The sequence below is a fragment of the Lynx rufus genome, unplaced genomic scaffold (genome assembly GCF_022079265.1).
Source record: "Lynx rufus isolate CCGP_SWC_20201006 ecotype Redwood Valley unplaced genomic scaffold, mLynRuf1.p SCAF_4, whole genome shotgun sequence".
In the NCBI taxonomy this organism is placed as follows: domain Eukaryota; kingdom Metazoa; phylum Chordata; class Mammalia; order Carnivora; family Felidae; genus Lynx; species Lynx rufus.
The window spans coordinates 29,708,891-29,732,655 of record NW_025814856.1 but is presented as its reverse complement, the minus strand read 5'-3'; the positions used below and the strand labels follow the sequence as shown (position 1 = coordinate 29,732,655).

Genomic DNA, 23,765 nt, shown 5'->3' with positions numbered 1-23,765 from the left:
CGGTTGCACATAAAGTCTTATTGGAAGACAGAAATGCTCATTCATTTATGGATTGACGATGTCTGTTTTCACATTTGTTTCGAAGACCTGAGTCATTGCAACAGAGATCTTATGACTCTCAAAGCCTAAAGGATTAACTATATGGCCCTTTACAGAAATGTTTACCAACCTCTTTCATAGATTCACAGACAGATGTGGTAAGAATGGCGATTATGTAACCAACCCCTTCATTCTATAGGTGGGAAAACCAGAGAAGTTAGGGAGTTGTCCAAGTTTATTTCTGCTTAGTTATGCTGAATCTTATGTCCTAAAACCTCCAACTCCAGGGAAGACTAGGATAGATTTCAACTTAGATGTCAACACCGACTCAGTGATAGTGGCCATCTGGAGTACTGGCTGAGGAAGTCTCAGGGCTCAAAAGAAGGAACGCAATGATTGATTAATCTCCCACGGTCTGGGGGTGGGACAGCTGTGGGATATATGCCATGGAGGCGCTACAGATAGGCACTATGTCTGCTCCACACATTTCTAATAGTTATTTTACTGTCTCCTTCTTTGTATGTCTGTCATGTAAACACTTTCTTCATTGGACCAAAACAGAGGTGCTATTGGGCCCTCATTGGAAGCACTCCTGCCCAGCAGTTCTCAAGTGACTCTTGTGCAAACTCATTCTCGTGTCTTTCCTAGCAACTGTCTACCACGTGATGCTCTGCCTGCAAGGATTTCATCTAAGACTTCACTCAAATTGGATTTGTTTGTTACAGAATTCTTAACTTTTAGTGAAATGTGTCTACGGGGACGGAGATTGGGGCGTGTAAAACGCAAAGTCACAAGTTTATTGGCTTTTGCGATCTAAACTGAACATCTCCCATGTTTGTGCTTTTGTGCAGCTGGACAATCCAGATGAGCAAGCAGCCCAGATCAGACGAGAGCTGGATGGACGTCTCCAAATGGCAGACCAAATAGCCAGGGTAAGGAAGCTTTGGGGACATTTGCTGGGGGATCAGGCCAAAGCTCCACACAGGAAGCACACTGATTATTATTAAGGTCCGTGGAAAGATAAAAGTGAGAAGCAGAGAGGAAGGAAGATGAGGACAATCACTTGACTGAGCCCTCATTCCTCCTTTCTCAGGGCAATTCTCCCAGGTAGCATGTATGTTTTCTATGTTCCAGTCAATATTCAAGCCCCACCTTTCCTTTTCCACCTTTCCTTTTCCTTTTGCCTTATGTTTCCAACTGTCTATTGAGAACATTTCTTCTTGGATAGTCCCCTGCATTCCAAGTTAAATGCGTTCAAAATCTAGCTCCTTTTCTTCTTCTTCTTCCCAGTGTGTACGCATACCTGCGATGGCTCCTCGTCACGTGTTCTCTATCAGTTACTACAGATGGGACTTCCTAGGTGTTCTCACTTCCTCCTTCCTCCCCATAACACCCCACACGTAGTCAGCTGCCCAGCTCATTGATTCTACCTCCAAAATGTGGGTCAGATCTCTTGACTGCTTTCCAGCACCTCAGCTAGTGCTTTGATTCAGGCCCTCATCCTCATGCCCAGATCTCACGATAGTCTCCTCGTGGGTATCCCTGGCTCTACTCCTGCCCTCTCCAGTCTGTCCTCCACATGGTTGCCATTCTCAACCTCACGCATGAACATCTCACAAACAGAGCCTTGGAATCCTTCAGGAGAATCCTTCACTGCCCCCAGAACAAAATCTAATCTCTTCAGAATGATATTCCAGGCTCTTCATCGACAGACTAGATCCTTTCTTGTTAGACTCACCTCCCACAACTTTCCCATCAGAACCCCCCATTTCAGCTACAGAGACTGTCTCCCTCAGAGTGGTCCAGCAGGCCCTTTCTCGCCTCAATGACTGTGCACCCACCGGAGTGACCTTTTCTTCTCCTTTTAGCAAACCCTCTTACTCAGCCTTTGGTGCTCAACTTAAAACCCCTTCTCTGAGGGCTTAGCTAGTTCTCCTCTCTCTCGGAGAGAGGCCTCACACCACATTTAGACCTTTATTGTAACAGTTCATTGAATGGTGACTATTTTTTTTACATTTCTGAGTCTCCTGGTAGACAGGGTTTCTCTAGAGTTGGGATTATGTCTTAACTGTTGATGTCGGTGAACCTGAAAGTTATCCACTATTATCGCTGTTGCTGTCGTTTGTGTTATTAGTGACAGTAGTAATGTTAGTAGAATTCATTGAGTGCTGACTGTTTCAAGCATACTAAATGCTTTACATGTACATCTCATTTAACCCTTAAAACAGCCCCTAAGTATATTTCAGTTATCATTTTTGTTTTAGAGGTGGGGAAATCAAGACTGAGCAGGATAGGTACTGGTTAAGGCACTACCCTGGAGCCTTAATTCAAGTCTGTCTAAATACGAGGGCTGGGGGGCGCCTGGGTGGCGCAGTCGGTTAAGCGTCCGACTTCAGCCAGGTCACGATCTTGCGGTCCGTGAGTTCGAGCCCCGCGTCAGGCTCTGGGCTGATGGCTCGGAGCCTGGAGCCTGTTTCCGATTCTGTGTCTCTCTCTCTCTCTGCCCCTCCCCCGTTCATGCTCTGTCTCTCTCTGTCCCAAAAATAAATAAACGTTGAAAAAATAAATACATACATACATACATACATACATACATACATACATACGAGGGCTGGGACAAGGGTGAGCCTGGTACTCACGTAAGGTACAAAATTTAAACGTGGGGGGCCGCAAGTGCAGTAAGCATGGTAAATACCATTTTAATGAAATATTTTTAAAGCATAGTTAATGCAAAAGCCCATGAAGAGTAAAATATCAAAATTTTAAACAATGGTATCCTACTTGTTCCTATGGTAACCACAGGACATATGTCTCTGTGAGGGTAGGAGGCTGTGGGGATGGTTAGGAGGATGCCAATTAGTAGAGCCTGGCTTTTACCCTTTTTGTCTACGGAAAGAAGTGTCTAGGGGCACCTGGGTGGCTCAGTCAGTTAAGCATCCAACTTTGGCTCAGGTCATGATCTCACCATTCACGAGTTTGGGCCCCGCATCGGGCTCTGTGGTGACAGCTCAGAGCCTGGAGCCTGCTTCGGATTCTGTGTCTTACTCTCTCTCTCTGCCCCTCCCACCCCCCATACTCTGTCTCTCTCAAAAATGAAAATAAAATATTAAGAAAAATGTCTAAGGACTTGGACACATGGAAAGGACTTCTACTGGAAGAGAAACCAAAATGAGATTCCAAAAAGCTTGAAAATCCCCGTTTGGGCTTAAGCAGCTTTATTGAAATATTTTGCATTTTGTTTTTGGACATCTTCAAAGTTTATAGTAGCGTCAGTCTGTCGGATAAAAATAAGATGCAGTTATGGATTTGCCGAAAGGTAGCGTAAAAGGCTCTTATGTTGGAAAACCCTGCCTGATGAGAGAAAAAACATCAATAAAGCTTCCGAATTTACTTTTGTAAACTCAGTGTCTCCTCAGCAGATTATGCTGAATATAGAGGTCATTTGGTCCATTCTTAGCCTATTACATACCAAACTACTAAGTCTTCATCTCATTTGAAGAAAATTACACACACACACACACACACACACACACACACACTTCAAAAACAAGGCCATGGCACCTTTATTTTAGTTGTTTATTTTGAGGCTTCACGTGATAATTTAAGAACCTAGTGTAGGCTAATTTCAGTTTTTAAAAGACCATGAACAACTGTTATCTAGTGAGCCAAATTCCTCATCTATGAACAACACTAAGTCCAAGAACTCTCTCCCCAGCCCATACTACTAGATATTCTGATCCCAAGTAGGATATTATTGACAACTTAGAACTAGACTTTCTTAGACAATGAAATAGGCAATTAAAGTAAATCTATCTTGGTCATTATTTATAGAGAATGGAGAATAATTTCAAAGTATATGGAGTATCCCCCAAACATTTAGGGTATTGAGGATTTCTATGAGTGAGTCTGCCCACCAGTATCTCCTGTTCTTGTAGAAATGGACTGTCTTCTTCTTCATCGTTTATTCATGGAATGGTTTCCTTGCCACAACTAATTAGTCCTGGAAATGCATTCTTTACTCACATGGAACCAATCACAGTTCCCAGCCTGCCATGACCATATTCTGGTTGGTTCAGCAATGGATCCCTGATGCAAGTAAACCAATGAACTACTTCCCTGGGGACTGTGGGCTGTGGGCCAATAGGGCTGGGTCTTCTCATGCTAGAAAGATGTCTACAGCCATGTTCAATTCTTCCATTAGGGAAAAGAAGATGAAAGAATGAAGTCAACATACGGAGAGAGACGGAGACAGGGAATATACTGAGATTCCCAGGATGTTCAAGTCCTTGGTTACACTTATTCTTGAGCCTCAGCTGTGTAACTGCTTTTCCCTCGGTTTAGTTGGGTTCCGAGAAATATAAATTCTCTTTTTGCCTAAACTAGGCTGGCTAATATGGAGGAAAATTGAACAATATCTGCCAAAAGTTAAAACAAAATATCGAGATTTTAGATATTGACTAGTTCGTGAAGGGATATTCCAGCAAAGCACCCCTGCTTATCTTTTTTTTTTTTTTTTAGCATACCCTGATTTTTCTATTTCTGGCATCACAGTGAATTTTAGTGAGAGTGTGCAATTCAACCCATATGGCTGAACATCAGCTCCTGTAAATATCATAACCAGAAATTCCTGGATAGGGGACAGGCAAGATGGTGGCGTAGGAAGATCCTGAGCTCACCTCCTCCCACAGACACAACAAATCTACAACTGTATGTGGAATTGTCCCCTCTGAAGAGAGCCTAGAAATTGGATGAGCAGAGCCCCCACAACAAGGGACAGCACTAACACAGGTAGAAGGGGCAGAGATACAGTCTCACTAAGGAAGAAACCACTCCCTAGGTGCGGCATGTCACTCAAATCAGAAGAATCTCAGCCATGTAGAAAGTATCACTGAGGAGCAAGAGATTTGAGCTCCACATCAGGAACCCCAACCCGTAGATGGGCCCCCAAAACACCAGGCTTTGAAAACCAACAGGGAATTCACTCAGGAAAACTATAGAACTGTAGAGAAAGCGAAACTGCTATTAAAGGGCTTACATACAGACTCACTCAACCCAGCAACCAGTACAAAACGCATGAGATCGATAAGCACGTAGACCACAGGTGAAGGAGACCCACTTGTTAATCCTGGAACATCAGACAGTGAGGCAGGAGACATCTAAGCCTGTCCCTGGGGACGGAGACACTGGCTGCAGCCAATTTTCCTATTTCGTTCTGCTGTGCTAATCCTGGTGCTGGTAGGCAGCAATTTGGAATCCTCCCTCCAGACTGCTATGTCAGGGGATGTGCCCCACTGAGAGCCCTGTACAACCCTGCACCTCAGCAGGACTTCACAGCCAAAAGGACAATAATTCCACCCACCAACATACCTGCAGCCCTCGAGCCAGGCTTTACAGACAGCTAGAATGACAGCCAGTACTTCAGATCAGATGCACAACAGTGGGTTGTCGCCCAGTCACAGCAGGAGAGTATAGACTTACCCCCACCCCCAGGGCACCTATCTCAAGTGACTAGGGGAGTTTGCATTGGGCTCCATATGACACATTCTGCATAAAGCCACTCTTTCAAGACTGGGAAGCATAACTGATCTAAGAGATAGAAATAAACAGAGAATTGAGCATAATGAGGAGACAGAAGAATATGTTCCAACTGAAAGAATAAGACAAAACCTCAGAAAAAGAACTAGATGAGATGGACATAAGCAATCTACCAGATAAAGAGTTCAAAGTAATGGTCATACAGATGCTCACCCAACTTAGGAGAAGAATGGATGCACATTGCCAGAACTTCAACAAAGAGATAGAAAATATAAAAAAGAATCCATCAGAGCTGAAGAATATAATGACTGAAATGAAAAATACACCAAAGGCACTTAGCAGCAGATAAGATGATGCAGAGGGATGGATTAACGACCTGGAAGATAGGGTAGTGCAAATCACCCAATCAGAACAGCAAAAAGGAAAAAGAATTTGAAAAACATTAATAATTTAAGGGACCTCCAAGACAACATCAAGTGTACTAACATTCATATTATGGGATCTCAGAAGGAAAAGAGAGAAAGAAAGGGACATAAAACCTATCTGAAGAAACAATGGCTGAAAACTTCCCTATCCGACAAAGGAAACAGGCATCCAGGTCCAGAAATCAGAGAGAGTCCCAAAGAAGATGAACCCAAAGAGACACACATCAAGACACATTATAATCAGTGTCAACAGTTAAAGACAAAGAGAGGATCTTAAAATCATCAGTACGAAAACAACTAGTTACATACAAGGGAACCCCCATAAGACCATAGCGGATTTTTCACCAGAAACTTTACAACCAAAAGGGAGTGGCACAATATATTCAAAGTGCTGAAAGGAAAAAAATTATAATCAAAAATACTCCACCCAGTATGATTATTACTCAGAATTGAAGAAGAGGTAAGGAGTTTCCCAGGCAAGTAAAAGCTAAAGGAGTTCATCAACACCAAACCAGCCTTACAAGAAGTGTTAAAGATATTTCTTTAAATGGAAAAGAAAGTTTATAAATAGAAGTAAGAAAACTATGAAAGAAAAAATCTCACTGGTAAAGGTAAACGTATAGTAAAAGTAGTGGATGAACCACCTGCATAGCGAGTATGGTGAAAAGAGAAAAGTAATAACATTGTCCAGACCTACAATTGTTAATCCAGGATACACAAAATATTAAGATGTATAATATTATGTGAAAAACATAAATGGGAGGAGAAGGAGATGTTGTACTTTTAGAATGTGCTTGAACTTAAGCAACCATCAACTTAAAATAGAGTGCCACATACGTAGGATGTTATATATGAACTTCATGGTAACCACAAACCAAATATCTATAGTAGACACAAAAATGAAGAGAAAGGAATGCAAGTATAACAATAAGGAAAGTCACCAAATCACAAGGGAAGAGAGCAAGAGAAGAAGACAGGAAGAGAGAAGAGCTACAAAAACAACCAGAAAACCATCAACAAAATGGCGATAAGTACATATCTATCAGTAATTACTTTAAATGTAAAAGGACTAAATGTTGTAATCAAAAGACGTACGGTAGCTGAATGGATAGAAAAACAAGACCCATCTATATGCTGCCTACAAGAGACTCACTCCAGATCTAAACACAAACACAGACTGAAAATGTAAGGATGGAAAAAAGATATTTCATGCAAAAGAAAAGGAAAAGAAAGTTGGTGTAGCAATAATTATATCAGACAAAAGAGACTTTAAAACAAAGTCTCTTTGTTTTAACAAAGAGACAAAGGGCATTACCTAATAATACAGGGATCAATACAAGAGAATATAACACTTATAAATAATTGCGCACCCAACATAGAGGCACCTAAATACATAAAGCAAACATTTACAGACATAAAGGGAGAAACACAGTAATACAATAATAGTAGGAGATCAACATCCCACTTATCTCAATGGAGAGATCATCCAGACAGAAAGCCAATAAGGAAACACTGATCTTAAAAAATACCTCAGATCAGATGGACTTAATAGATGAATACAAAGCATTCCACTCCAAAAACAGAATATACATTCTTCTCAAGGATACATGGAACATTTTCCAAGAGAGATGATATGTTAGGCCACAAAACACGTCTCAATAAATTTAAGATTGAAATTACATCGAGTATCTTTTCTGACCACAATGGTATGGAACTCAAGACCAACTATAAGAAAACTAAAAAACACAAACACATAGAGGCTAAACAACATGCTACCAAACAACCTGTGGGTGAATGAAGAAATTTAAAATACCTTGAAACAAGTAAAAATGGAAACACAACAGTACAAAATCTATGGACCACAGCAAAAGCAGCTCTAAGAGAGAAGTTTATACTGATACAGACCCACCTCAAGAAACAAGAAAATTTTCAAATAAACAATCCAACTGTAACACCTAAAGAAACTAGATAAAGAACAAAGTCCAGAGTTAATAGAAGGAAGGAGATAATAAAAATCGATCAGAAACAAATGAAGTAGAAACTAAAACAAAACAATAGAAAAGATCAATGAAACTAAGAGCTAGTTCTTTGAGGAAATAAAGAAAATGGACAACCTTTAGCCAGATTCATCAAGAAAAAAGAGAGAGGGACCAAACAAAGTCAGAAATGAAAGAGGAAAAGCTCTGACTGAACCCACAGAAATAGTAAGGATAATTAGAGATTACTACAGACGATTATGTACCAACAAATGGGACAACCTAGAAGAAAGGGATAAATTCTTATAAACATGCAATCTTCCCAGACTGAATCAAGAAGAAATAGAAAATCTGAATATACTGATTGTTATTTATGAAATTGAATCAGTAATCAAATGACTCCCAAGACAAAACTCCAGGACCAGATGGTTTACAGGTGAATTCTACCAAATATTTAAAGAAGAGTTAATACCTACCCTTCTCAAACTACTCCAAAAAACTGAGGAGAAAGGAATGCTTCATAACTCTTTCTGTGAGACTAGCAGTCCCCTGATATCAAAACCAAAGATACCACAAAAACAGAAAATAACAGGCCATTATGCCTGATGAACATAGATACAAAAGTCCTCAACAAAATATGAGCAACCTGAATTTAATAGTACAGTGAAAGGACCATATAGCGTGATCAAATGGGATGTATTCCAGGGATGCAAGGATGATTCAGTATCTGCAGATCAATGAATGTGATATATCACACTGACCAAAAGAAGGGAACAACTATATTATCGTTTCAATAGATGCAGAAAAAGCATTGAATGAAATTCAATATCCATTTGTGATTAAAACACTTAAAAAATGGGTACAGAGGGAATATATCTCAATATGATAAAAGCCATATATAACAAACCTACAGCTAACATCCTATTCAGTGGTGAAAAGCTGAAAAATTTTCTTCTAAGATCAGGAACAAGACAGTGATGTCCACTCTCACCATTTTTTTTTTAATTTTTTTTTTCAACGTTTATTTATTTTTGGGACAGAGAGAGACAGAGCATGAACGGGGGAGGGGCAGAGAGAGAGGGAGACACAGAATCGGAAACAGGCTCCAGGCTCCGAGCCATCAGCCCAGAGCCTGACGCGGGGCTCGAACTCACGGACCGCGAGATCGTGACCTGGCTGAAGTCGGACGCTTAACCGACTGCGCCACCCAGGCGCCCCATACTCTCACCATTTTTATTCAACATAGTATTGGAAGTCTTAGTCACAGAAATCTGACAAGAAAAATAAATAAAAAACATCCAGATTGGGAAAGAAGAAGTAAAACTGCTACTATTTGCTGATGACATAGTACTGTGTGTAGAAACCCTTAAGACTCCACCAAAAAACTTAGAAGTAATATATGAATTCAGTAAGTTGCAGGATACAAAATTAATATGCCTAAACTTGTTGCATTTCTATACACACATAATAAACTATCCGAAAGAGAAATTAAGGAAACAATCCCATTTACAATTGCAACAGAAAGAATAGAATACCTAAGAATAAATTTAGTCAAGGAGGTGAAAAACCTGTTGCATTGAAAACTATAAGACATTGATGAAAGATAGGCACAAATAAATGGAAAGGTATTCTTTGCTCATGGAGTGGAAGAGTTAATATTGTTTAAATGTCCATACTACCCAAAGCAGTCTACACATTCAGTGCAATACCTATCAAAACACCTATAGTATTTTTCACAAAACTAGAACAACTAATCCTAAAATTTGTATGGAACCACAAAGACCTCAAATAGCTAAAGCTGTCTTGAGAAGAAGAAAACAGCTGGCGGTATCACACTCCTTGATCTCAAACTATACTAAAACGCTACAGAAACCAAAGCAGTATGGCATGAAACCACACACAATGGATCAATGAAACAGTATAGATTGTCCAGGAATAACCCCGCACTTTTATGGTCATTTAGTCTTTAACCAAAGAGACAAGCATATACAATGGAGAAGAGACAGTCTCTTCAATAAATGGTGCTGGGAAAACTGGATAGTTAATGAGTAGAATGAACCTGAGCCACTTTCTTATACCATATAGAACAGCAAATTCAAAATGGATAAAGACTTAAATGTAAGACTGGAAACAATAAAACTCCTAGAAGAAAACATAGGCAGAAGGCTCTTGGACATCATTTTAAGCAATATTTTTTTGGATCTGACTCCTCAAGCACAGGCAACAAAAGCAAAAATAAATAAATGGGAGTACATCAAGCTAAAAAACCTTTTGCATAGTAAAGGAAACCATCAATAAAACAAAAAGACAACATACTGAATGGGAGAAGATCTTTGTGAATGATAGAATCGATAATGGGTTAATATCCAAAATATATTTTTTAAAAATTCACACAGCTCAATATCAAAAAATCAAACAACCCAACTACAAAACTGGTAGAGGGACCTGCATAGACATTTCTCCAAAGAAGACACACAGATGGCTAACAGACACATGAAAAGATTCTCAACATCACTAAGCATCAGGGAAAAACAACTCAAAATCACAATGAGGTATCACCTCTCTGTTAGAATGGCTATCACCAAAAAGACAAGAAATAAAAGTGTTGATGAGGATGTGGGGTAAAGAGTACCCTTGTGTCCTGTAGGTGGCAAATGGTCAAGCCACTATGGGAATCAGTATGAGGTTACTCAGAACAATAAAAATGCAACTATGATGCAATCCAACAATTCCACCTCTGGGTAATTATTTACCTGAAGAAAACAAAAACACTAATTTGAAAAGATATAGGCACCTCTATGTTTACTGCAGCATTATTTACAATAGGCAAGGTAAGGAAGCAACCCAAGTGTCCACTGGTAGATGAACAGATAAAGAATATATGGTATATGTGTGTAGTGTGCATATATTGTATATATATACATGTGTGTATATCGTGTGTGGATACATACATATATATGTATGTATACACACACATACATAATGGAATATTACTCAGCCCTAAAAAGGAATGAGATCTTTCCATTTGCGACAACATGGATGGACCTAGAGAGTATTATGCTAAGTGACAAACACCATATGATGATGTCACATATGTGTGGAATCGCAAAAACAAAAAAACAAAACAGAAACAGATTCGTGGATACAGGGAACAATCTGGTGATTGCTGGGAGAGGAAAATAGGGGAAGGGAATTTAAAGGTTCAAATTTCCAGTTATAAAATAAATAAGACATGAGGGTGAATGTACAGCACATATTAGAATAACATTGTAATAACCTCGTATGGTGACAGATGATAGCTAGATTGATTCGGTGATCCCTTCGTAATGTATATAAATGTTGGATCACTATGTTGTATACCTGAAGCTAATAGAATATTGTATGTCAACTACGCTTCAATAAAAAAAAAAATGCCTTCACCAATACAGATCCTCATTTTTTCCATCACCCCAATCTTTGCGAAGATCCAAGATGCCTTTCAACCAGGCCTTTACCTTACCTCATCCTAGCCTCTCTCTCTCTCTCTGCTCATTCAGCCTTCATTAAATGCTTTGCACACTGGCTGTACATTTTCATGTGAACTCTCATTTAGATCAGTTACAGTCCTGGGAGTTTCAGTGATTCTCCCCAGTTCAGCACATGGAAGAGTTTAAGTGATGTGCCCAAGGTCACTTAGCTCATAAGTAGAAAGTTGAGTGCTCTAATTCCAAGTATCATGTCTGTTTGTTTTGTTTGTTTTTAGTAGTCATATGACAGGCAGGAAGCTAGTTACACCAGGACAGGACTGGTTGCCCCTCGAGTCAACTACCTTCTCTTTCCACTAAACTTTAGATTTCCTTCAGTTTATCCAGAAGGCCGAACGAAGCAATAGCGTCAGGCAGAACTGGCTCCTGGAGTTCTGTATCCTTTTGCTTTGATTTCGTTGGAATCTGGAAAAGAGGTGGTAAGGACCCCGGTGTTTCTGCTGGCAGCATTGTCATTGTCACACGCGTACAAACGGCTTATGTGTGTTCCTTCTTCCTAGAAGAGAAGGGAGGCAATACAGGGCAGTTTTCCTCCACTGCAACCCTACACTGTAATCTGTCGAATCAGTCACACTAACGTCCCACAAGTCACCAGAGATGGCTGCTGGAGCTGTCACTGTGAACATCAGACATGCTGCCTTAAAAGTTCCATGAGGAGATCTGAATGCATTTTTTTTTAATGTGGTAGAAAAGGCTTCTTAATCCCTGTCCAAACATTTTCCCAAATCCTCTCATGGTGATATTAAAATGTCCCCAAATTTCACCTAGGAATTAAGTCTACGTTATTTAAATTGTGTCGTCAGAAGTTGACATTGGAGCTTAAACAGACAGATTGTGGCATTAGCGGTCCTGTGATATTTGCCAATTCTTTTGGCCACATTTTGAGGTAAAATTCCAGAATTCATGAGCTAATTATATACGATCAATAATACAGTTTTTATAGTATTCATGGCAGAGGTGTGGGAGTGAAACAGCATTGGTTTTTCAAACTATCACTTAAATGTGGAGTTGCTATTTAAACCCCTATTCTCCACAGAGCAAAATTACCATCTCATACCATGGTCCTGCTGCAAACATTGATGAGACTGTGCCCCCAGGAAGGAAACACTATCCAAATATTTCCCTCTTGGAAAAGTTCTGCTGCACACATTGTCAAAAATCAGATAAAAATGGATTCTTCTCCTACCAGAGAATGATACTACCCCCCAGATTACAAATTAATTGTTTGTAGCTGGCATTCACCCTGAGTCATGAGGTTAATACAGTGTCCAGACACACTAGGGTTTAGTTTGATTTTTCTACCTGAAAGAATGTGTGTGGGGAGCATCTCCCTGACTCTGACCTTGGCAGGTAGCTAACCACGCAGGAAAATCTGAGTCCAAGCAAAAATCTAAATGCCGAGGAGAGCCTCTGAAGTTCGTTAACTGAAGGGAAGTCCATCTAATTCATAAAAGCTGAGGAAGTAACGCCAAACCACTTAAAGACGGGTTTGGGGAAAGAAGCCAATCCTGGAAGCTATCATACCTATGCCCAAAGCACCTTCTAATGTGTGCCATGACTTTTACAAATTATTGACCAAGACCTTCTTTCTCTCGTTTAACACGCCTTCCCTTCTTCATCACTCCCTGTACCTACCCCATGCCCACCAACACACAGTCCACATTGACTGGTCATAGTGGAACGGTCACTGCCGTGGAGGGCTCGGCTCTTATCGGTCCTGTGCTGAACGCTGAGATAAAGCAACGCAGAGAGGGTACGCGATGCTGAGAAGCCCCCTAGGGTTTACCTTGGCTCTTTGCCATTTGGAGCCAGATAGTTCTTCTCTATGGTATGGTAGCTACAAATATAGCTAAAAATAAAAAAGCCCAATGGAGGTTTCACACTCCATGCTACTGATTACTGAATATACCTCTATGCATCATTTTCCTCCAGAATTTGGGACTAAATGATAGCACTAGCCTCAGTTGTTGGAAGGATTAAGTGAGGTAAAGCATGCAAAGTGTTTACTTAGTGTCCGGGACACAAACAACAATTGTGAGAGCCAACTAGCATCATGATCTCTATGATAGTCACCATCATTATGATTGGTAATGTTATTGTCAGCAGCAGTGGTGGTAGCATGGTACCTGATGGATATGGATATGTATATGTGTGTACATGTATGTATATGTGTATGTATATATGTATACATATATGTGTATATACATACATGTGGTATATATATGCTGATTATATATAGTCAAAAAGTGTTAGTATTTGTTATTACCTTTTACTCTTCACAATAACTGTACGAGGCTTCTTATCCCTACTTCAAATATGGAAACTAAAATTCACAGGGAAGAAACCTGTCTAAAGTCACCCAACTAGTAAGTAGTAGACCCAGGATTCAAAGTCAAGTTGATTTCACTCATGTGAACTGGATAAGATTCCTTGGTGAACTTTGTACTCTACACATGCCTCTGTTACTTCATGTGTCACAGGGCATCTACTTGGTTTTTTTTTCTGGCATTCCCCTTCACCCCATACCATCACCTCTTGGCTGACTCTTTCATCCCAATGACCTCCATACACCTGACACATCATAGGAGCCCAGGACTTGTTTGAGGGATTGTATTGAGTAAGTACAACATTGTCAGTGAGCTCTGTGTCTAGGAGGTGTCCTTCTGCCACATCCTTCCTTCTGGTCACCTATCAGTTTGCCATTTGAGCCTCTGGAGTCTAAGGATCCGCTATCTGAGTGGGGGTACCCTTGTCAGCTTTTACATGTGACTCTTCATCCTCTGTGGATAAAAATGAAAAGACAGAAAAGAAAAGTAAATGGCTGACAGAGCTGTTAGCACTTTCAAATGCCATTTTTCAAGATGTTTCAAAAATCACTCAGTGTGGCCGAGCACAAATAACCCTGTTAGGAATTGTCCTTGGGAGGCCATCCCCATTGAGGAGTGTTATCAGCCCAAAACAAAATTAACGGACAGCAGGAATTTTCTTTGGAAGACGTTGTCCATCCATATGCTATGTCTTTCATAAAGCGATATGAATAAACAATGCTTTTGTCAAGGCTAATTTACTTTAATGCTTGGGAAAGTAGCAATCGAAATGGACGACTACATTTTCCTTGTTCTTGGCACAACCTCAGCTTTGAAATGTGTTTGTAATGGGTCTGCTGCTGAAAACTCCCCTCAAGAACCTCAGCCTAGATTGACAGAATGCTATTTCTTCTCAAGGCTTTAGTACACAGGGCAGAAAAATGGCCTTGTTTTCCCTTGCAGACTTCAGTTTTATGAGCCTCTTTTTATGATGTCATTAGAAACTGTCCAAGTTCTGAGAGGAGTGATCATTCTTTGGATTTTTCCAATACTCTGCCGCATAAGGTTTGTTGTACTCTAACTCTGGGCCAAAGCGGTATTGTCTGTAACCACTGGATCTTCTTGCACAATGTCAAGGCTGTGGAGTTGTGAGGCCTTGAGTGAGTCCCAAAGGTGGGTGTGATAAAAGGGACTGCACTCGATGATAAGGTGTCTCAAGGCTGATGGCCAGAAAGAACCCACTTCACAGACAAGACAGTTTTTCTCTTCATCTCCATGGCAACCACAAGGCCAGCAGCTTCCAGTAAAAACTCAGAGATACCATTTACCCAGCTTCCCAAGAATCCCACGTAGTTATAAGATTCGGGCCCCAACATGAGAAAGAAAGAGATCAGTGTAACAGACTTTAGGCTAATGATACGTAACCTTTGCTGCTTGGTGTCTTCTAACATGGCCTTGGGGACCACTCTTTGATCATGAATTGACTTTCCATCTTTACTCTCCATAAGGGCCATGTTCAAAAGATGAGGAAATACATGTGGCCATGTACAGTTATACAGACCTTCTTAGATTCATGGTTGCTAGTATATTTTCCATGGAAGGGAGGAAAGAACAATGATCCTGTCTCAGCCAACTCAACCTGGTGGTAAAGTGTTAGACTCTCAGCTCACAGGTCACCTGCTCTGGAAAGCCGCTCCTGACTCTCTCAGCAAGAGTTCATGTCTCATACACTGCTGTTACAGTATCTACCTTGATATTTCTTCAATAGATCTTTCTCCCCATTGGTTGATAAGCTTCATGGGAACAGTCCACAGCCTTTCATCATGATCCCTCCCTAACACTTACCTACTAAGGTAGGATTCTTGCCTTGAATCATTACTAGCTGTTGTTGAGCTCATCAGCCTATCATCACGTTTCAGAGGCATCCATCCTGCTGCTCCTCAGTGTGTTTAGAAAGCACCACATGGTGGGCTGAGCCCAACGGTTAAAGCAGGAAGTGATTATAGTAAGAGGCTGTGGAAGGAACCAGTACTCAAAGGTTGCTGAGTGGATTTCAGACCCCCATGCTCATTTACCTGGAAAAGCAGAATCTCAATGTTCTTCCAGAACTATTTCATCATCTCTCCACCTCCACCTCATGACTGAGTTTTAGCTGTGTTGATATTTAATATGGACATTTTGACAAGCCATCCATTCATTCACTCAACTCATAAGTATTGAATCCTTACTATGTGCCAAAGATTATTTTAGAAAATAAGAATTCACCAAGGGTATCAAGATAGACGTCATGGCCCAGCAGGAAAGAGAAACAAATTTCACCATTTTCCATTAATTATAATTATGGTAAATGTTACCAAGAAGTTGAGCTAGGTGTTATAAGAAAGTAGAACAAGGAGATTCGACCTAGGGAAATAAATTTTGGGGCTGAAATATAGAAGATGACAAGATGGCTGAGAATTATCTAGGGAGGCAAGGGGGTAAGGGGAATAGTTCCTCTAGGTAGGAAGAAGACTGACACAGCACAAAGGCATCTCCAAGCTCTATACAGAGGATTTACTATGTGAATTTTAGTGAAACTTCCATGTTAGAAAGAAAGAAATACCCTTCTAGTTAAGTAGTATGTGTGCATGTGTGGTGGGAGGGAATTATTGAAAGGAAAATAAGAGAATCTCAAAGGAACCAAAAGGAGAGATACTGGGCTTTGTAAGAATTAGAAAACCAATAAAAGTCAGAGCTCCTTTCTATGACTCTAAATAGCTTCTTTTCTCCTGTTCCCTTCCTTCTGCCTTCCCTCCTTTCCTTCCTCCATCTGTTAGTCTCTACCTCTATCCCTCTACCTCTCTCTCTCTCTCTTCGTCAAGTGTCTTATTCTTTCAGCTGTTCCAATATGGCAGTCTACATGAGTAGACATGATCTTGCTATTTCAATTCCGCTGCTAACTGCAATCTCAATATCTCTCAGTTCAATTGCTTGTGAGAGTAAATCCGGCTGACTGTTGGCCATTTAACCGAATTAGTTGGTTGATTTGGGTCAGGTGCCCATGTATGAAACATCTTATTTTTTTTTTTTGCCACCCCTAATTGGCAAACCAATTCACATCCCATGTGATCCTGGTGGAATTCTACCCTTAGCCGCAGGGATGGAGGAAATAATTCATGCCTAAGCAACTCAACACAACATATCACCAACCATGAAAGGTTGTTCAGGTTATGTGCATAAGTCAGACTTTGAGAATTTTGGAATCAAAGACATTATAGGGGGAGATATTCACTCTTCCTTTAGATTGCATGCTATGATGTTATGAGTTTTAACAACCTTTCTGTGACATTAAGGGGAGCCAGACTGAGTATGGAGCCACCTCCGAGGAACCCAAATTAAGATTTGGAAAAATACCAGTTGTTGTGATATTATCTGAGTCCTGACTCCAGCCTTGCTGGAAGCTGGTCTACCCCAGGACATTTCAAACCAATCAACTCCCTCCATTGTTTAAGCCAGTTTCGAGTTGGATTTTTCTGTCTCTTGCAAAAAAGGGCAAACCTATCTGGCTTGCCCCTCACCTGATCAGTATGGACCAAGGCTAAGGAGGGCAATTCCTGTTTCAAGTAGGAAATGATTCTTTGAGAAGGTGATTGATCCAAAGTATATTCAAGGCACCTGGACAACTTAGAGGTAATGAGGAAACAAAGAGCATGGCTAACCATGTTGCTATTACAACTGAATTCATAAGCAAGGAACGAAAAAAAAATAGAGGTCAGTTCTGATATGGAATTGCTTTATCTTCTTTTCTAAAGAATTTTAATCATGTTTTTCATCACTTCATTAATTTTTTCAATTTTTCTTGAAAACAGTAACAATTCTTTCTACTATTCTTTTAGAAATAGCTACAGGCTATGTTTGAAACATCTCAAATGAGCTCCTTTTGAATTATTCATGTGAGAAAATCTCTATACGTATCCAGAAATAGGGTGTCTTTCTGTCTCCAAACTTAAAAACAACGGATTGCATTTTGCTAAAAAGAAAAACGGTTTCAGCTGAAACCAGACTTTAAAAATATCACCCCATTTTTCTTTCCACAAATCAAATTTGTCGGAGAAAACTGGGGGAAAAAATTGAACTATAATAAAACATTTGACTCGTTCTTACTATATGTTTATGTATGTATTTCTTACCTGTTAGAGATTGTAAATAACTAGAAGGCAGACAGCTGTCTACTCAACTAGGCTGAACATTTTTCTAGCACAGTGTCACAATATCTGGGCAAAATTTCACCAGTGGTAGATGTTATTGTAACTCTGGGCTGTAAGATGTAAACCTTCTATGTAAATCAGGTCCCTTTTTATTCCTCTGCTCATACTTTTCTTTTCCTTTACAAGGAGCGCAAATTTCCCAAATTTGTATCCAAAGAGATGGAAAACATGTACATTGAGGAGCTGAAGTCATCTGTCAACCTGCTCATGGCCAATTTGGAGAGCATGCCGGTGTCCAAAGGTGGAGAGTTCAAACTTCAGAAACTCAAACGCAGCCACAACGCTTCCATCATCGACATGGGTGAGGAGAGTGAGAACCAGCTCTCCAAGTCAGATGTCGTGCTGTCTTTCTCCCTGGAGGTAAAAAGCCCTAAACCCTTGAAAGTTTCCTGGCACAGCCAGCAGGACGTGGGTGATTAGATGCATCACAATCAGCTTGCTTTCTTCCCTGCACCCCAGGAGCAGTTATTAAAATAACAGCTTGCTAAGCATAGGTCAGCTAATCAGCAAGTGATTCCCCATCTCCAGGAGCCCATGCTTTTCTGAAGGAAATGCAGTCTTAAGAACCATCTACTGAATTTAATCTTGCATTATTTTCCATCTTAAAGCACTGCTCAAGGATTTTGTAAAGCCCTTACGCAATTTAGAAAGTTTATAATGTTGCCATCCTGTGTCGGAGTTAGGAGAGAAGCAATCTAGCATCATTTGGTGAGTTGTAGATTTTCTTTCCTGTTGTCTCTCCTGTTGGGTACACAATAGGAGAGCCTCTTGTTGCTGGGGAACCTTTTTAGTTTATTTCATCAGCCAAAGAAAGAACCCGTTCAGACCGGGACTGTGGCAGAAAGCTCCGCATGTCAGTACATTTCTCTATAACTTCTGCTCACATGTTTGTTTTTCATACGTATAATAGAGGGAGTGGATCTGATCTGGCTGTGGTGGAATTGCCCAGAAAACTGGTTCTCTATGCAGATTCCTGGCACCACCCAGACCAAATCTCAAGGTGGAGGCAATGCAACATGGTGCAGTCACCTGGGAAAAGAGTTTGGTGGTTTTGCAAAAAGTTAAACATAAAACTAGCACATGCAGAGTGCAACTCTATTCTTAGATATCTACCCAAGAGAAATGAAAACACACATCCCCATAAAATCTTGCTCCCGTCCAAAGTTTATAGCAGCACTATTTTTAATGGCCAAAAATGGAAACAACCTCAGTGTGTATCCCCTCGAAAATGGATAGACAAAATGTGGTACATCCGTACAACGGGTTACTACTCAGCAATCGAAAGGAACAAACTACAGATACATGCTTTGATTTAGATGAAGGTCAAAAACATTCTGCTTCCTGAAAGAAGCCAAACACAAGAGGCCACATGCTGTTTGATTCCATTGCTACAAAATGTCTAAACAAGGCAAGTCTCCAGAAACAGAAATCAGATTAGGTTCTTGGGGCAGGGGGTAGAAATGGACAGGAGGGACATTACTGGGAGGTAAAAATGTTCTAAAACTAACTGATGATGATAGTCATGCAACTTAGTAAATTTACTAAATTCACCGCATTGTACACTTGAAATGAGTTAACTATATGATATGTAAAATATGCCTCAATGGTGTCAGAAAAAAAAAAATCTCTGGGTGGAATACACCATGAAATAAGCATTTTAATGAGCCACCCAGGTGCTTCTTATGCATTCTAAAGTTTGAGAACAGTTCATCACTTATTGAAGCTCAGAACCCCACAAGGATTTTATGATGGCCCTAGATTTGGGGAGACCAAGAGAATAGATCAAATTTCTGTAGATTTAATTAGAATTTGTAAAGACTAAATTAATTTTCTAGAACATCATTAAGGCTTCCTGTGAATTAACTGCCTGTAATTTGTTTTACTGTGCTCAGTTCAGATCAAGATAGTCCTATTACAGTGTGATCAACATTTATTTTGCAGTTGGCAGAAGCAGTATTCAGTTAAATATAGGGCACTTGGTGTGTGAAAAAACCATCAGTGTAATTTCACAGAAACTTCCTTTTTTTCTTTCTTTTTTAATGCTGCCACCTGAGGTACTGAATGCTTTTTCTTAGGTGTCTTTGAATTTGATTACTGCCTATTAGAGGTGGCAATTTATTCCCCCACTGCCTCTTGTCTTTCTACAGAAAGTGGGGGGAAAGTGATTTATTGATTTTCATGAAGCTTTTAAATCCGTAATTTTCTAATTCTTCATCAGTACTCAATATTATACAGGTGATTATCTGAAATCTAGCTGTGAGTGAGTCCCCAGCCACACTCCCATGTGTACATGATTCAAACAGGCTTTAACTTCTAAGCACAAGTATAGAACGAAATGCCCTCATTTCGTCCCCAAATACTTTTTACTTGGAACGCTAATTGTGCATATACTAAAACTGACCGCAAGAATCATGGTGCATCTCTTTGTGAGTGTGTGTTGGGCGACACGGTCAGGGGGACACGAAGAGGGAGATAGGGAACTGTCATCTTATCGGGGTAGACTGGGTTTGAACTTGCAGGTTGGTGGAAGACATGTTTTAGACAGTTACAGAATTGCGTGACCGCAAAGGACACTCTAGAGCAGTTAGCGGCAGCGAGAGAACTGAGGTCCAGGATCTGAGGTCCAGGATGCCTGACTGGCTTGGTCTTATACCAGGGGAGTACTCTGGTGAAACAGAATGGGCATATGGGGAGTGCCTCTGCCCGCTCCGCCATCGTTAACTCAGCGAAGACCCCTAACAGTCTTCTGAGCCATTCGCATATGTGAAAACAAAGCCTCAGAGAGGTTAAGAAACTGGCAAATGATTACACAGCTGGTGAAGTTGCAGATTCAAGATTTCAACGGAGATCTTTTAAATCACAAAAATTGCGTTCTTTCTACTGTGCCTCCCATTTCTTTCCACCGGTATGGTTCTTACCAGTGTGAAAATTTTCTATGACCTACATCATCTTATCTGGGCCTCATACAATAGCCACAGACGGATACAGGATATACGTTATTGTCCACACGTTACAGATGAAGACCCTGGGCCTCAGGAGATTTGACAGAAAAGTGGAGGGACTTCAAGGTCAAGTCATTTGCCCAGTAGCACATGAGTAATCCAGTGGTTCTCAAAGGATGGCTCCCAGATCATCAATATCAGCATCAGCATCACCAGGGAAATGAGTAGAAATAAAAAGTCTTGGGCTTCACCCAGACCTGCTTCTCAGAAGCTGTGGGGATGGGGGCGCCTGGGTAGCTCAGTCAGATGAGTATCGGACTCTTGATTTGGGCTCAGGTCATGATCTCAGGGTTTGTGGGATCCAGCCCCACGTTGGGATCCGTGCTAACAGCACGGAGCCTACTTGGGATTCTCTCTCTCTCTCCCTCTGCCACCACTCGTGCTGTCTTTGTCTCTCTCTAAATAAATAAACTCAAAAAAAAAAAAAAAAGAAAAGAAAATCTGGGGGTGGAGCCCGGCAGTGTCTGGGTTTAATAAGCCTTCCAGATATTTCCGATTTACACTAAGTTTGAGAACCACAGAACTATTAATCAGCAAAACTGACTTGTACATCCTGGTTCAAAGCCAACTCTAGTAATCAAGCCCGTTAAAGAAGTGTACATGTTTTGCACAACCATACCCTTCTCCTTGTGCGATGCCATTTTCCTCTTTTGGAGTACGATTGGATGATATTTTTGTATACCTGGCTTCTTATAGATCCCTGATGCAGGGCATTTGTTTCTAAATCAGTGCATCTGCCCTAACCTCCCCTCTTATATAAGACAGGGCGGCCCCACTGAATCAGAGAATAGCAGGTGATCGAATGGAGTGTAAGGGTCGTGGTGGGCAGTGCCAGGGATTGTAAATGATACATTTTGGTCCAGCAAAACGCCAGCTTTTCTCCTCAGTCTAGAACAGAGAGTATGCAGCTGCAGACATGTTTTTGTTTTGATTCCACAATGCTGACCTGCACAGTTTGTGTATTTTATTCCTCCCTTTGGGGATTATTGTCAAAATTTCAAAATCAGATTTCTGACTTTGGTTCTGATTCAGGTTTCCATTTTCTGGGAGGAAAAATCGCCGTATCTGGCAGCTGTGGACTAAGGACTGACAAGGCAACAGTGGGGTGCGCCTGGGTCCTGACTGCTCTGTGTACGTGGAGCACGTGCCCTCCGTTTTGCCACGGGCCCCACCGCTCCCTCTTGCGTCTCGGATTCTAATGCTGAATGGCCTTTGCTCTTAGCGCTTGTGTTAACACTTACCTCACTGCAAAGAGAAAAGTGATCTGGGCCTTTGTCTCTGCTGAGTGCTGAATTAAAAGCTAGACTATTTTGAAAGAAGATAAGAGAGACCCTGTTTCTTTGTGGAAAGGAAAAAATAATCATGCATTGAACCCAGGAAAAAAGCAGCCGTTTCCCCTTACCTGTCGGCCTCTGTGAGCATCTGAGGTAGTGAAGGTTGTCTTTCCATCTGGGAGGCACTAAGTTACACTATGAAGAATTTGCATCTTCACGCAAGACTGGTACCAGGCTGGCTGCTAGAAAACTGATAGACGCTACCAGATACCCATCGGGTATTTTGGTGGCTTCTTCCCATCTGTGTATTTTCTTCTGGGTGATGCTTCCCATGGCTTTGGGTACAAGCTTGGGATAACCTCTGCCATGTGTGGTTCTCCTTCCAGGTGGTGATCATGGAAGTCCAAGGCCTCAAATCCTTGGCTCCCAATCGCATTGTGTATTGCACCATGGAAGTGGAAGGAGGAGAGAAACTACAGACCGACCAGGCCGAGGCTTCTAAACCAACGTAAGTTCTGTTTCTCCACAGCTCATCTTCCAGAAGAAGGTTGCTCTCATTGCCACCATTTTGTCCAAGTTACAGGTCTGGTTTCCCCAGAAGGTTCTAGAAGGCATATACCTTGATTATTTTCCATACAGGATGACTCAATTACATTCTTATTCAGCAGCTGTAATAAGGATTCCAATTCCTGGGGCTCCTGGGTGGCTCAGTCAGTTAAACGCCTGACTCTCCATCTTGGCTCAGGTCATGATCCCAGGGTTTGGGGATGGAACCCCATGCTCGCTCACTCACTTGCTCTTTAAAAAAAAAAAATGTGTGTAAGGATTCCATTTCCTTCAGAGCTGAAAACAGAGGAAACTTAAAGAAATAATCTCCATTCTGGAGGCTTTATGTATTAATTTTAGAGAATTCAGTCACATCTTCAATCCTTTGATACAATGTACCGGAGAGTTTCATACAAAATTTCTTTTATTAGATTTACTAAATAATATTTGGTTAATGATATAAGCAATTTGTTCAAAAGTTTCTTTATATGCCACAGTTATGACTATTTCAGTAAAGCAGTGTATTATATTAGGTACATTAATTCATTCAGTCAGTACATATTTGCCAAATGTTCACTCTGTGGGTACAAGGTAGAGGTGCCCAGGGGAGAGGAAGGTAGTCACTGCTATAGTTCTACAGATCTTATACTTAACATTGAGTGGGAGGATCAGAAATATAATCACATTAATGTATAATTACAAATAGTTATAAATGTTGAAAAAGAAAGAGTGCTTTGACAAGTGACAGCAGAGGACTCAAATCACTTTGTGGGGAAAGAGTCAGAGTTGGGCTTCTTTAGGAGTTACAAGACATTTGGGCTAGTATTACAAAAGTTGAGCGAAGCAGGTGGGAGTGGACTCCAGGCAGAGTCAACTTGTGCAAAGGCCCTG

General features: G+C 40.8%; 1 protein-coding gene across 13 annotated transcripts in view; it reads left to right on the top strand.

Annotated features, from left to right (window-relative positions):
- CADPS (calcium dependent secretion activator) overlaps window positions 1-23,765 on the top strand; it is a 477,681-nt gene that overhangs the window by 213,790 nt on the left and 240,126 nt on the right. For all 13 annotated transcript variants that reach the window (XM_047095935.1, XM_047095936.1, XM_047095938.1 and 10 more), the window contains 3 exons: window positions 891-971; window positions 18,179-18,412; window positions 22,715-22,836. In XM_047095935.1, coding sequence (XP_046951891.1) covers window positions 891-971; window positions 18,179-18,412; window positions 22,715-22,836 — 437 coding nt within the window. The remainder of the gene's footprint in view (window positions 1-890; window positions 972-18,178; window positions 18,413-22,714; window positions 22,837-23,765) is intronic.